General features: G+C 40.9%; 1 protein-coding gene across 3 annotated transcripts in view; it reads left to right on the top strand.

Moving 5' to 3' along the window:
• Nucleotides 1–15,845, top strand: part of cadm4 (cell adhesion molecule 4) — a 794,942-nt gene that overhangs the window by 736,211 nt on the left and 42,886 nt on the right. For 2 of the 3 annotated variants that reach the window (XM_028822885.2, XM_051920761.1), the window contains exon 8: nucleotides 10,614–10,643. The exons of the other annotated variant lie outside the window; for it this stretch is intronic. In XM_028822885.2, the coding sequence (XP_028678718.1) occupies nucleotides 10,614–10,643 (30 nt within the window). The remainder of the gene's footprint in view (nucleotides 1–10,613; nucleotides 10,644–15,845) is intronic. 3 annotated transcript variants of the gene reach the window in all.

Here is a 15,845-nt window from a genome sequence, read left to right as displayed (position 1 = left end):
TAACACACGCCGTACACTATGGGGAATTCTGCGAACAATCACCTAGGAAACTCCCAGAGGTTTTGCTCTAAAATTGCGGCACTCATAATAAAACAAAGGTGGATTGTGGCATAATCAATATATATAACAAGGAAACCCTGTCTGTCGGTTCCTTATACGATCCCACACACTTTGACTAATCTGAACCAAACTTGTTCTTCTAGGACCATAGAGACAAGATAGAGCACTAGAGTACCTAACGTTTTGACCATGGGGGTCCCAGTCTTTGTTTCTTCGTATGCTACAGTTTGCACACTAGTGCCATCTGCTGGCTTAGAGCAGGTGATACATTTGAACAGACAAAAGCTGCACTAGCAGACAATATGACCAGAATTCAACATTACTTACACAGGCAACATCACATGCTGCTTCTATCTACTGTAATATACAGTTAGGTCCATACATATTTGGACAGACAACTTTTTTCTAATTTTGGTTCTGTATATTACCACAATGAATTTTAAATGAAACAACTCAGATGCAGTTGAAGTGCAGACTTTCAGCTTTAATTCAGTGGGGTGAACAAAACAATTGCATAAAAATGTGAGGCAACTAAAGCGTTTTTTTAACACAATCCCTTCATTTCAGGGGCTCAAAAGTAATTGGACAATTGACTCAAAGGCTATTTCATGGGCAGGTGTGGGCAAGTCCGTCGTTATGTCATTATCAATTAAGCAGATAAAAGGCCTGGAGTTGATTTGAGGTGTGGTGCTTGCATGTGGAAGATTTTGCTGTGAACAGACAACATGCGGTCAAAGAAGCTCTCCATGCAGGTGAAAGAAGCCATCCTTAAGCTGCGAAAACAGAAAAAACCCATCCAAGAAATTGCTACAATATTACGAGTGGCAAAATCTACAGTTTGGTATATCCTGAGAAAGAAAGCAAGAACTGGTGAACTCAGCAACGCAAAAAGACCTGGACGTCCACGAAAGACAACAGTGGTGGATAATCGCAGAATCATTTCCATGGTGAAGAGAAACCCCTTCACAACAGCCAACCAAGTGAACAACACTCTCCAGGGGGTAGGCGTATCGATATCCAAGTCTACCATAAAGAGAAGACTGCATGAAAGTAAATACAGAGGGTGCACTGCAAGGTGCAAGCCACTCATAAGCCTCAAGAATAGAAAGGCTAGATTGGACTTTGCTAAAGAACATCTAAAAAAGCCAGCACAGTTCTGGAAAAACATTCTTTGGACAGATGAAACCAAGATCAACCTCTACCAGAATGATGGCAAGAAAAAAGTATGGAGAAGGCGTGGAACAGCTCACTATCCAAAGCATACCACATCATCTGTAAAACACGGTGGAGGCAGTGTGATGGCTTGGGCGTGCATGGCTGCCAGTGGCACTGGGACACTAGTGTTTATTGATGATGTGACACAGGACAGAAGCAGCCAAATGAATTCTGAGGTGTTCAGAGACATACTGTCTGCTCAAATCCAACTAAATGCAGTCAAATTGATTGGGCGGCGTTTCATGATACAGATGGACAATGACCCAAAACATACAGCCAAAGCAACCCAGGAGTTTATTAAAGCAAAGAAGTGGAAAATTCTTGAATGGCCAAGTCAGTCACCTGATCTTAACCAAATTGAGCATGCATTTCACTTGTTGAAGACTAAACTTCAGACAGAAAGGCCCACAAACAAACAGCAACTGAAAGCCACTGCAGTAAAGGCCTGGCAGAGCATTAAAAAGGAGGAAACCCAGCATCTGGTGATGTCCAGGAGTTCAAGACTTCAGGCTGTCATTGGCAGCAAAGGGTTTTCAACCAAGTATTAGTAATGAACATTTTATTTCCAGTTATTTAATTTGTCAAATTACTTTTGAACCCCTGAAATGAAGGGATTGTGTTCAAAAAATGCTTTAGTTGCCTCACATTTTTATGCAATCGTTTTGTTCACCCCACTGAATTAAAGCTGAAAGTCTGCACTTCAACTGCATCTGAGTTGTTTCATTTAAAATTCATTGTGGTAATGTACAGAACCAAAATTAGAAAAAAGTTGTCTCTGTCCAAATATTTATGGATCTAACTGAAGAAAGGGGTAACATGTGGGTGTTGGGTGAGTCCTGATCAAGAGTGGAAGTGCAGTCCAACACAAAGGAGAATCACAGGGTCATTGTTTAACTCCTGCTTTGTCAGCTGTTATTAATAATTTAAGCAGTATGAACTCTTCACCTTCTACTAAAAGGACGAGTCAAACATAACAGCATTCATGGTTTTAACCCAACAAGGGGTTACTGCAATTCTAGAATCCAGTTGGGTCGAGAAGAACAAATTCTTGACTCAGAAGAACAGAGACACTTCTAGAGCGGCAGTGTGAATGACAAATCGGACAGCTAGTAATAACAACAGGGTCACCATCTGAACAAAAAAACACATAAGCCTTTGCTTTCTTTCCTTAAACCATTTTATAAAAATACCACAGCAATATTGGGTACTTCGCCTAATGGTAAATAATTAGTTCATCAAGAAATTACAAACTGTTAAATTCTGGATTTTTAAGTCCCAAGACTTCCTGAATATTTATTCAAGAAAACAGACAAAAAATTAAGTAAAACCTCTGATTGCAACCATTACGGCCACCCTGTTCTTGCCTCCTTTCACAATCCTTTACCTTTCTTCAAAGACCAGATGCATTGGAAAGGATTTTTCATGCTATTTGTAAAGTAGAGTTAAGAGCAGGTTGTGATTGGTGAGCCCAAATTAGCTTTGAAAGGTAGGTGTTTGTATTGACATGGCAAATTAACTGGAACTGCAATAGTGCTGTGAGGGATAATTTGATAGGCTTCACAAATAAGAAGCAGAGTCTGAAACAAGCATGTTTGAAATATTTAAGAGTTAATAACACAGTAAAACAAAGAATAATTCAGTACAGAGAATCAGTACTACGCCACTAAAGGGACCAAGTCAGCCACAGTCAGAGTCCAGGAGACCTTTGCCAACTGGCCTTCCACCCCGTCCTGGACATTCTGCAGTAGTGTCAGTGCCAGGCCCTCAATCTGATGACCGATTCTTTATATCCAATGTTTCTAATGCTCTCTTATCTGAGATGACTTTTCCATTGGCAGGAGAGTAGGTTGGCATCAACTGCACCATCAAGATACAGAGAAGAGAACCAGAATAGTGGAGGATAATGGTATGACATGGGAGAACAGAGTCACCTCACACCTAAAAACGAAACAAAAATTTAAACAAAAGCAAAAGTTAAAAAAAAAAACACTTGAGCCAGAGGTAAAACCCCACGTGAACCATGACAAGTTCCAATTTAATGTCATTCAGCTTCAGTGCCCTTCCTGCCACATTGCAAAAACAGATACTGACAAGAACTGAGTTGTTGGATCCTACCAGCTCCTTTTGACCCCACATTAATAAAAACAGGTTCCAAAAATGGATGGATGCTCTAAAGTGAATAAACCTTTAGGCTTTTGGGGGTCGGCACTTGTATTATGGTTAAATGGGCAGACTGGCAATGCTGAAATACCAGATGACTGTCCTATCTGGAGAGACAAACTCAAGATGAAGCCAATCTCTTTGGAGGTGTTCATGGTCAGTCGTGTCGTGCTCAACTGGTGATTTGGAAACTTTCCCTTATAGATGGCTCACAGGAGGCCCGTTCTGTTCACTACTTGAAATGTTTATAAAATAGTTTTGATAGAGAAGGCCTATTTAATGTATGTTTGTTCGTGCGAATGTCTGGTTTACTTTTATAAATGGCTGCACTCGAAACTGTGACATTGAAATGGTGACATCTGAAAGTCGAAGTCTACCCCCTCACCTTTTAATTTCCCTACCTTTCACATTCTAAGACATCCTGCTTTTAATAATGAAGCCTAGATGTCTTTTATCTTTCTTTTTATTGAGGGGAGGGTCAGTCACCTGCTGTAGACATTTGCTTGGATCTTCTCTGACGGGGTTGTCCTTGATAATTTGGGCTGATCCTTTATTGTGTTGTCAGCTTGTTGTCATGTGGGCTTTTTAACTCCAGAAGCTTTGATTTCTTTGTTTTAGTGCACTAAATAAGGGATTTACGGTGAACATTGCTCTCTGGCTCCTTAGATTTTGATAGTATATTTATTGTTTTGTGTGCCCTGCCACCATTCTTTTGTGCTAACTTTCTGCAAGACACTTTGTAAAGTAAAGACAGAGTGTTTGAAGCTGTATTAGCTATGCTCCACAAAGGGCTCGTCTGTCATAATAACAAGGAGGCCTTCGACGCTGCTGTAGAAGTGTGCTCTGTTGGCTGGAGACAACCCTGCATGGACTGTATGATTTCACCATGACAACTGTGTACTGTGGAATGACCCAGTTAGGACAAAAAATAGAGTTGTTCAAGGCCAAGAAAGCTCTGGCCCAGGAACAGCAGCTCAAAATAATGTATGCAGTGATGCATCTGAAGACAATTCCAGGTTAACATCTCACGCTGGGCAGCATGGCGGCACAGTACTCGGCATTGCTGCTTTACCATTTCAGGTGCTTTTTTTAAATGCGTGACCTACTCACTGTCCCTGTGGAGTTTGTATATTCTTTATTTGTTCATATGAGTTATCAAGGATGGACACCTTGAGTGAGTCTGTGAGTGAATAAGCCGGCGTTTAATCCAGTGCTGGCTCCTGTCTTGGCTCCAATAATCCCAGAGCTAAAATCCTCAAAGAGAAAAAGTGACTGAATAATGAATGAATATTTATGCCCTTTAGTAACATAAATAGCAAGCATTGTGTGGCAGCATAAGATTTGAAGCACACTTTGATTTCTGATGAAGATAATTTCTTCATGAGATTTACTACCGTCTTGGAGTTGATGCAGGCTTCCTCAGGCATTCCCATTTCCACCCACAGTCCAAAGACCTTGACTTGGGGACCAGGAAATGGTTACCCTGACAGAGCCAGACGTATAATATCACATCAGTGAATTCAGCTTAAAAGTGGGTGGGAACAATTAGACGTCTCACTGATTGTCACATTTTTAAACCAATTCAACGTCTCAGGAAGGCAGCACCCAATGTAGGGGCGGTGATTTTAAATTGTAAAGATCAATAATGCTTTCACCAACACCATCTTGTGTGTTACGATGGATAAACCATCTATGGTTGAGAGGTCACCCCAAAAAGATCCCAATTAAATATATACATATGTGCTGCATGTGTTAAAAATAAATGCAACCTTTTACAACGGAAAAACCTTTTTGTAAAAATCCAGATTATACAATGCCATTTGAAGAGATCAATAGACTAGCGGTAAAAGTGAACGATGCGTTGTTGCTGTTGTTCACAGTTATGATGACAGTGTCAGATTTAAAGTTGAAAGAACTGTCAGCTGGGTTTGAGAAAATATGAATTGAAAAATATGCATTTGAAGTGAATATGAATTGAAAAATATGCATTTGAAGTGAATGGTGTGTCGCACTCCGTCAGAGGAACTGCTGTTAAGAGAGCTGATAACAAAGAGCTACAGGAGATGCAGATTTTGGTACTCAAAACACAGGAATCAGCAAATATGCTTAATGACACTGACGCCACTGCAACAAAACCACAAACGAGACCACCTTCTGCCAGTACATCTAAACAAATAACTAAAGTAAGTTAACGTTACTGTTTATATGGAAATGCAAATATGCTGTATGAAAAATAGCTGCAGCGTTTTAGCACGTACAGTAGTGTATGCATAGACCGCAATGCTTATCTCATCTCTATTTGCTGTAATGCCATTTACTGAGACAATAGTCAAAATCACAAAAATTGTAGCAGACAGAAGCACATCTCAAACGCCTAGGAACAAGTACCTGCAATGGTCTACATGTCTGTTTCTTCTATCGCTGTGCTCGTTACAACATACAAACTGATCATTATGCTTCAGTTAACTTGAACTTCTGAGCTCCTCAACTGATAGTAGCAATTAGCTTATAGCTTGTGCGGAGGGTGTCACCAGATTTATGTAGCATGGAGGGACGGATGAAATCAGGCCAACCGAATTTCCACCCTCCCACCCAAATATTAACAACACCCTGGAAAAAGCCCCTTAAGATTAAACACACCAAACACACAAATATATAAAATGATCCTTATTTGCTAGAATAACTACTAACAAACACAAAAAATACTAAACACACCCCACAAACAAACCCCCACACAATGATGAATACAGTCCTGAAAAAAAAGCCCTTACTGTAAATGATGGAAGTGATTCTGGAAATGGAAACTTGGGTTAAATGATGGAAAGAAGTGCGGAACGCTCCTATTCAATAAGCTGCTTCCAGGAACATGAGCAGTGAAATTCTGTCCTACCACCGGAGTCCAGAAGAATAGTCTTCGGTGGCACGCCTCTTCTCCAATAGCATCGAAGGACTGGATTGGGAGGAAAAGAACCCATCGCCGTCCTTACATCTGGTGGCGGAGCACCATCCTTCTCTGCTACAAATGTCCAATAACTGAAATGTTTAGTAGCTGCTGCAGATTATGTTAATTAGAAAATGGTCCAATTGAGCAGTCCCGCCACATCCTTCTCTTCCGGTTTTATTGGTACAGTACATACCAACAACAAACTACAAATCCCACAAGCCCTTCCACGTCAGGGCAAACCTGTTTAAAGACACCGACCCCAATTTACAAACAGAAATCGGTGCACCCAGTGTTGTCATTCTCATTTAACAATCTCTCAACAGGACATACTTACATAGAAACAAAAAGCATCTATGTTGCCCCCGCTACAATTTTACCTTTCGATTTTCTCTTATCGTCGTCTTCTGTTCAGTTTCTTTTTCTCGCTCCCCCTGTCTTTCTATAGCTATTTATTTATTTGTCTAAGACATGGGTAGTAATACAACAATGCAACGCTGAATGTTTAAAGTGTACGGACTGGAGAAAACCGAGGCAGGTTTTTATGCACTTTGAGCTACATCATTTGTATGAAAATGTGCTATATGAATAAATGTTGTTGTTTATAACAAAACCCTGTGTGTGGAGCCATTTCAGCAGAGTATGTCACCGCTGTTCACGACAAACTTTTTAACAAGTTGTTTCCATGGCTTGTCTTCTCAATCAGGAATTACTTCTGGCCCCCACAAGATTAGAAAATGGTTAATTAGTGTCACCAATGAGAAATCGTTCAGGGCTTCCTCCCTCTTCATTACACGTCCTCACACAAAGAGGCTGGCTGTGAGCTCAGGACCTCTGAATGAGAAAGCACTTACTGTACTTTTGTGTTCAGGAAAGGGTCGAGGGCAGCAAGGTGCAGCGAGGCTAAAAACAGTTTAGAAGTTCACTCAGGCAAATCAGACATCCCTTTCACTTGGCTTGGTAAGCAAATGCTTTCTGTTGGACTGCTCAGAGGAGGGACAAGTGTAGCAAAGAGCAGTGAGACTAAGATGAGAGAGAAAACCTTCTGTGTTAGATGACACCTTCACATTTGCACCTTAGAAGTCCGAATATACTCACATTATCTGACACCAGTGTGGCATTTTCCATTGAAAGAACAGAGGTGGCGGCGGAGTTTCACTCTAAGCCAGAAGTGGGCAAAGTCATTCCTGGAGGGCTATGGTGACCCAGTTGCTTAATAAGAAGCACTTATTGCTCACGCAACACTTCTGCTTCACTTTAGTTGCCTCGCCCGTTAAGATTTTCAACCCTTATTGCTTATTTTAGTCTTAAACAGCTGGATTCTCGTCTTTTAATGGCTCCTTATTAGCAATATCATGCAAATGGCAAAAGAAACCAGCCGTTCTCCATTTAGCTTGTTTCCATTTACACCTGTGTGTATTTATCATGCACTATTTGGTTTCATTAAATACTTGGAAGGAAAGTGAATAGAAAAAAGTGAAGGACTGAGAATTACGCATTCGTCTTAGACTTCAAATCATTTGGATGATATCCTTAGAAAGGGAAAAAAATGTAAGATATGAGAATGACCTGACATGGCAGAGATAAAGCTCTAGCAAGCCACTGCGGCCTTCCAGGACTGTCTTTACCCACCCCGTCTTTGTAGATCACTAGCTCCACTTTACCATGATCCTCTAACACACGCATAAGAACTTTCATCTATTTTCCTTTCTGTGTTGAATATCACAAAAGGCCCTTTTCAAATTCAGTGTTATTCTACAAATTTTTGCAAACATATTATACAGATGGAGCACAGGTGGCTTGCTGTTGGCCACAAGATGAGTCAAAGGCTGGGAATAAACCAGCAGCTTTGTTGTCTAAAGTGCAACACTTTCATCACTCTGCCTCCTGTCAATGTTGAATACAAATTTCAAGCTTTTCCTGAAACAAACAAATCTGACTCACAAGTAAATAGACTGTAACGTACTGCATGTACCACACCGACATCCCACTCCCATGAGGAAAACTATAATCATAAAGTGTGGCGGCAGAATTTTAACCACACACTCATTAGCATATCTTGGTGAACTCTTAATTTAATTAGATGTCTTATTTGAAAATGAGAAGAAAATCCTGCCTGGTGTTATAAATAGATGTGGTTAACCTTCTGAAAACCAAATAATAATAATAATAATGTTAATACACAATATATGAATCTTTCAGGCAACATCTTCATTGGGAGTCCACAGAGTAATCAAACACGGCCATCAGTTCCCGCTAGGAATCAGCCTCTAATTAAGAGAATGGCTTGGCTTTCTTATTTGGAGGTGCCCACTGAGTTTGCCAGCTGTTATATAATATTTACTTAGTGTTTAGCCATCCAACACACTAAATAAGCCTCTCACATATCCTGACCTGTAGTGTGCAGCAGGCCTCAGTGTTCGTTATGGAGCTGATGCCGTCACCCTGTTCCACTCCTTTGTCCCACTAGTGAAGTATCCTCTAGTAAAAAGTACAGACTTATTGTACAAACACCACTGACTGTGCTAATGAATTGCGTTTTTCAGACAAGAATGCAATATTTCAAATGTTGTTCTTTTGGTTGTCCTAGATATTTCACTCATCTTGCAATGCACCTGGTCCCATCAACAGTGCTTATTCCTGGAGTCACAGGGTGTTTTGGGTCTTTCGACAATCATACACCCTTGTCTAGGTGACCCAACTGGAGTTGATCAGGACTCAACTTGTAACCAAGCAGTACATGTTGTCCACAGATCCTCTCTATTCATCCACAGACATCTTGAGGATCTCTGTGATATTGCTGAGGCTTTTCTACTTTGATATCCTGTGATGCCTACTTAAGGGTCCTCTAGAGCGATTGCCATGAACGGCCTCTATAGCCCACCTCTGTTGGCAGATGCTGTGCCCACCTCACCATGTCTCTGTCATAAGCCTCCTCCATCTGGTCTTCCCAGGGAAATCACAGTACCAGCAGAACTATATTTCCTGGTGTTTCAGACAGCAGGACCATATCTGGCCTAAGGGTGGCTACTGCAATAGTGTTTGGGAGTTTGAGTTGCTTCAACTGCTTAGTATTATGCTTGTGGTAAGAAGCCCACTTTGTACTGTTGGCCATGGCTATGACTTCTCCCCTACTTTGACAAAAGCAATTGACTGCTCTGCTAGGTGGTGCATTCAGCTCTGGCTGATCTCATTGCAAATGGTTTCTGCTATTATTTCACCCACCAAGTGGTGTCACACAACTAAGAATGTGTTCCAGACCAGTGTTTCCCAACCAATGTCTTTTCAATCCAGTGTGTTGCGATCTGAGCGGGGGGAGTGGAGTGGACCCCTTGGTGATCGAGTGCAGTTGTCAAAGTGGGAGGAGGGGAGGGTCACACACAATCATCAGAGTATTAGAAAAATCAAGTGTGATTGTTACTGCAATTGGCAGAGTGGAGATTTGGGAGGTCATCCAGGATCCACCTGCAATGCTGTTGCTGTCAGTCCAGTGCCGTTGTCAGAGCAGTGTGGGGGGACCGGGGTTTCATCCTGGGTCTGACACAACCAACCTGCAATGCCACCACAGCTGGTTAGGAGCCACTTTTCTAGGAATCTCTTCCCAGTATTTGGATGAAGTGCAGTTGTGTCATGAAGGTCAGTATTATTAAGAAATTGAGGGTGGTGGTAGTTGGGCTGAATGGATTTGTCTTTAGCACACTGGTTTGTCATTTAAAATAAGTTCAATGAGAACACGGGGACACAGTTGGAAACTTATTAACTTATTCTTACAAACGTTAGAATGTTCTTCTTCACACAGAGAACCAATGACACATGGAACTGATTATCAAGCAGTATGGTGGAGAGTAGAACTTTAGGGACCTTCAAATATCGATGTGATGTTATTTTGGAGAAATTAGGTGAATAGGTTTGGCAAGCGTTTTTTTCATTCATTTTTATCATTAATTTTCTCATTTCTAATTTCAAGCTTGTGTTTTGGCTGATATATTGTTTACCTCTCCTCAAATAATAATAATACTCATCAAAATCTAAAAGAGTCTAAGTGGAGTCACTGTTTGATTTCTTTGGTGTCTGTATAATTAAAAGCAAAATAATGATTAACTGTGCCTTTGGTGCCTTTTTAATTAACTGTGTCTTGAGTTTTGTATCCATTCTAACTTATTGTCATTTCTGTTTTTGATCATCATCATCATCCTCTTTGTTGCCATAACTGCTAAACATTGCCTCCATTATTCAGAAGTTCCCATCCAAACTGAAGAACCCACAGGTACAGTATCATCATGATAACATTTCATGTTACACAACAGTCCTGTAGTGTCTGATTGGCTTAGAATATGTATTAATAAAATAATTAGTAATAATGCTACTAATAATTTAAGTTTGTTGTTTTGCCTGGGAGGAAGAAGAAAAGTTCAGATTGCTCCATGTACTCCACTGAGCCAAACTTTTCAGCATTGATTTTCTGGCAGTCAGAGTGAGCGTAAATTGAACCAAGAGGTCATGGTAGAAGTGATTTGGGGTTGGGGGTCATAGACTGCTGACAGGAAGCAATTCTTGTGATTTCACTTCTACTCAGATCTTTTTCATTTTACAATTAAAGAGTCAGAGAGTGGGATGCTACTAATGCCATTTTTCCAATAACAGCAGGAACAAGTAATATCTAGAGCCAGGATGATGGGCTGGTTAGTAGTGATTTTCTGATTTCAAACAACAAAGATAAAACGAACATTACTTATACAGGGTTTACCGTCATCGTTATTGACACACATTTGCATTCTTGATTTAAAGGACGAGATGTAAGAGATTCCCATATGAAAAGTTTACTGCTCAAAGGTTGATCTTTGATGGCTCATGAGACTTATAAGAGATTCTCATTTATGTTTCATTTAAGGACCAACTTTGTCACCAACGTTTCTCCTAAAATTCCTTAGGTAGCTTTACATAGTAAGGAGACATGAGAGTGGGTTTGAACACACAACTTCATGGTTACAAAGTCTTAACCTCTGCCACATTGCATGCCTTTTCTTCCAGAATGGCTATGATCTAATTGGAGCACAGCAATATAAATTAGAGTAACTAATAGTATTAATCGGAAACAAGGTCTCCAGTTTTGTAATCATAGTAAAGTGTTTTATTACCCCAAACAAGTGTTCCATATATTTAATCAAATATTACAGAGCAAACACAATGCAAATACTTTCAGAATTGAAAGTAAAATTTCAAGACATTACTTGGAAAATCTGAGCCTATTGTATGACTTTGCTGAGATCTCTTCTGAAACTCAAGAGGAGACGCTTGTGAGTGTAACGGGGTATTTTGTTTCAGGAGAAACATTTGAGAAGTAGGAGACAAAAAAAAACATCTCCAATTTATTTCTACCTCATCTCATTGTTGTCTAGGAGAAACGTTAAAGATATCAAGGAGATCTCTTTTTTGATTTTTCATTCCTATCGGTTACTGTAGTGCTGCTTTTTCAGTTTTTTTATAGGCACATTTTATGCACTTGTTCCCATGTTTGCTTATATACTTTTTGTTAATGATGAAGATTTCCACGTCACGTTGCACACTTTCAGTAGCCCAGTCTGCAGTAAGTGCTTGTACTCCAGATATGGTCCAGCGCACTTCTGATGCCGCTAGGAGGAATATTTAAAAATGGCCTTCAGAGTGACATTATTTGAATTAGGATGTTGTCATCTGCATGGCCACACTGGCTGAAAGCAGTCAATGATCACTGTGTCACAGTCACGCTGAGGAGAGTCCTCATACGGAGTCAGATCAAATAGAACTGCAACCTTTCATGGGTGATTATATAAAAAAAATGTGATAGTAAAAAAAATTCTCCTGGTTCCTGCTGGTAATGGAGAAATGGCCTAAGTTTCACTCTGCTTTCACTGTGCTGTCTTACCAGATATGCTGTGGCACCTCTGCAGGCAGCAACTGTTTTTTGTGGTGTGGTGGTCTTCCCATATAGTGGTTACTTTTTCCCATATGCTGTATGCTATGCGTGTTTAACACAGCATAAATACTGGGACAGTGAAGTCAAAATTGATTACTTTTCTTCTGTACTTGAACAAATCTCATTTGAGATGAAAGATTAATAAATATGTATATAATATCATCTTTTATTTCTGGGTATTTCTGTGTATATGCAGTGCATCCGGAAAGTATTCACAGCGCATCACTTTTTCCACCTTTTGTTATGTTACAGCCTTATTCCAAAATGGATAAAATTCATTTTTTCCCTCAGAATTCTGCACACAACACCCCATAATGACAACGTGAAAAAAGATTACTTAAGGTTTTTGCAATTTATTAAAAATAAAAAAACTGAGAAATCACATGTACATAAGTATTCACAGCCTTTGCTCAATACTTTGTCGATGCACCTTTGGCAGCAATTACAGCCTCAAGTGTTTTTGAATATGATGCCACAAGCTTGGCACACCTATCCTTGGCCAGTTTCGCCCATTCCTCTTTGCAGCACCTCTCAAGCTCCATCAGGTTGGATGGGAAGCGTCGGTGCACAGCCATTTTAAGATCTCTACAGAGATGTTCAATCGGATTCAAGTCTGGGCTCTGGCTGGGCCACTCAAGGACATGCACAGAGTTGTCCTGAAGCCACTCCTTTTATATCTTGGCTGTGTGCTTAGGGTCGTTGTCCTGCCGAAAGATGAACCGTCGCCCCAGTCTGAGGTCAAGAGCGCTCTGGAGCAGGTTTTCATCCAGGATGTCTCTGTACATTGCTGCAGTCATCTTTCCCTTTATCCTGACTAGTCTCCCAGTCCCTGCCGCTGAAAAACATCCCCACAGCATGATGCTGCCACCACCATGCTTCACTGTAGGGATGGTGCCAGGCTTCCTCCAAACGTGACGCCTGGCATTCACACCAAAGAGTTCAATCTTTGTCTCATCAGACCAGAGAATTTTCTTTCTCATGGTCTGAGAGTCCTTCAGGTGCCTTTTGGCAAACTCCAGGTGGGCTGCCATGTGCCTTTTACTAAGGAGTGGCTTCCGTCTGGCCACTCTACCATACAGGCCTGATTGGTGGATTGCTGCAGAGATGGTTGTCCTTCTGGAAGGTTCTCCTCTCTCCACAGAGGACCTCTGGAGCTCTGACAGAGTGACCATCTGGTTCTTGGTCACCTCCCTGACTAAGGCCCTTCTCCCATGATCGCTCAGTTTAGATGGCCGGCCAGCTCTAGGAAGAGTCCTGGTGGTTTCGAACTTCTTCCACTTATGGATGATGGAGGCCACTGTGCTCATTGGGACCTTCAAAGCAGCAGAAATTTTTCTGTAACCTTCCCCAGATTTGTGCCTCGAGACAATCCTATTTCGGAGGTCTACAGACAATTCCTTTGACTTCATGCTTGGTTTGTGCTCTGACATGAACTGTCAACTGTGGGACCTTATATAGACAGGTGTGTGCCTTTCCAAATCATGTCAAATCAACTGAATTTACCACAGGTGGACTCCAATTAAGCTGCAGAAACATCTCAAGGATGATCAGGGGAAACACGATGCACCTGAGCTCAATTTTGAGCTTCATGGCAAAGGCTGTGAATACTTATGTACGTGTGCTTTCTCAGTTTTTTTATTTTTAATAAATTTGTAAAAATCTCAAACTTTTTTCACGTTCTCATTATGGGGTGTTGTGTGTAGAATTCTGAGGAAAAAAATGAATTTTGGAATAAGGCTGTAACATAACAAAATGTGGAAAAAGTGATGCGCTGTGAATACTTTCCGGATGCACTGTATACTTTACTTTTTCACAATAATGTTATTCTTTTTTTTGTTCCGTCTTATTAGGGCAAATGACTGTCACATAAATTTTGCTGTGAGTTGGATCTAACTTTTGCTCTGAAATTTGGCATCTGTCTTTGGATTTAGTAGGCATAAATCAACATGAAGACTGGAGAACTGCCCGTGAATGAAAAGCAGACAATTTGGATGTTGAAAAAACAGGAGAATTTAGTCAGAATTATATCAGAATCTACTGTTGTCTGGAAACTCAGGGAGTAGACTTATAAATTCCATGCTGTAAGACGTAGACTCCTAATGCATTTTGTATCCTGCTTTTCCAGCTTAGGGTTAAGGGAAGCCATAGCCACTCCAGGTAGCCTCCTGTGCAAAGTGGAAACTGACCCTGGATTGGTGCCAGTCCATCACTGGACATGTTGCTGTACACACATACAGTTTACAGCTGGCATTTCCTAATATACACACTTTGGCAGGGTGCAGGAACAACAGACTGCCGGATCAAAATTTAGGGTGCCATCCCTTTTAATACAAATGAAAAAATAATCAGAAGTCACGTCCATCTTGACATAAATTGCTCAGGTTTTCAGGCCAACAAACAGAAATTATTCTGTTGGGACACTTTAAGGGGAGCTCCATCTAGCAGTTCATCCATCTAGGAAATGATGCCTGCTTTAGGGAATCAGGCCCTTTTATGGGTGGGGGACTGGAAGGGGCAGAGTCAGATGCCCTCACTGGGTGTTTTCTTTGTTCTGCACGGAGAGAAGGAGAAGATGGTGTTAGTAATAGTGCCATCTTTTGGGCTGGCAGGTTATTACATACCTCGACAGGAGGAGATCCTCCTGACGTGCACGTGTGGCAACACCCTTTGAGATGTGGGAGGAAAACACACACAAGCACTTTGAGAAGAAGCAGACTTCACAGAAACAGTGTCCAGATCCAAGATTCTGGAATCATCAAGTGGAAGCACTAACCCCTGAGCCACCATGTCGCCCCAGACCTCTTATGGCCTTATCGTGTTTTTGGCAGACGAGCCTAAGATAAAAGACCCAAAGTGAAAGCGAAGAGAACGCATGGTGTGTAAAACTAGCTGCAGACAATCCAGGAAATCACAGTTTATCTATGAAACAAAGTAGAGGTCATGTCCTGGTTGGACATGATGGTCACATCTAGAAGGGGCTCACACTCACCCTTACCAATGAAATACCTAATGATTAAAGCAGCAGATTGATTGACTTCACAGGTAGACAGAAACATCTGTCACTGCACAAGAACATCTCTCCAGAGTTCTTGGGCAGTACTTAATTATGACCTGAAACACACAACCATCAGAACAGAAGAGTTCCTCAGGTGGAAAAAAACAGGAAGACTGGTCAAGTCAATCTCCTTATTTAATCCAATTGAGTGGGCATTAAACTGGAAATAAGACTGAAGTCAGAAACTCATCTGAAACTAAAAGCAACTGAAAACTGCAGTAGCAAACACTTGGAATAGCATCTCAGAACCAAAGCAAACCTCAAAATTGGTGTTTTCAGCATGCAAAAAGAGACAATGCTTTTCCAGCTATTCTCTCAAATCAGAATCATGTCAAGGAGGTCAAAAATATCTTAAGAAAGTATGCATTTATTAAATAATGAAACATAAGAGGGGACTAAACAAAACAAAAAAATCCTACAGGTTCTCTGGACCTACCTGCAGCACAGAGGAGGTCTCC

Source organism: Erpetoichthys calabaricus, chromosome 17 (genome assembly GCF_900747795.2).
Source record: "Erpetoichthys calabaricus chromosome 17, fErpCal1.3, whole genome shotgun sequence".
NCBI lineage: Eukaryota > Metazoa > Chordata > Cladistia > Polypteriformes > Polypteridae > Erpetoichthys > Erpetoichthys calabaricus.
This window is presented reverse-complemented; position numbering and strand designations above follow the sequence as displayed.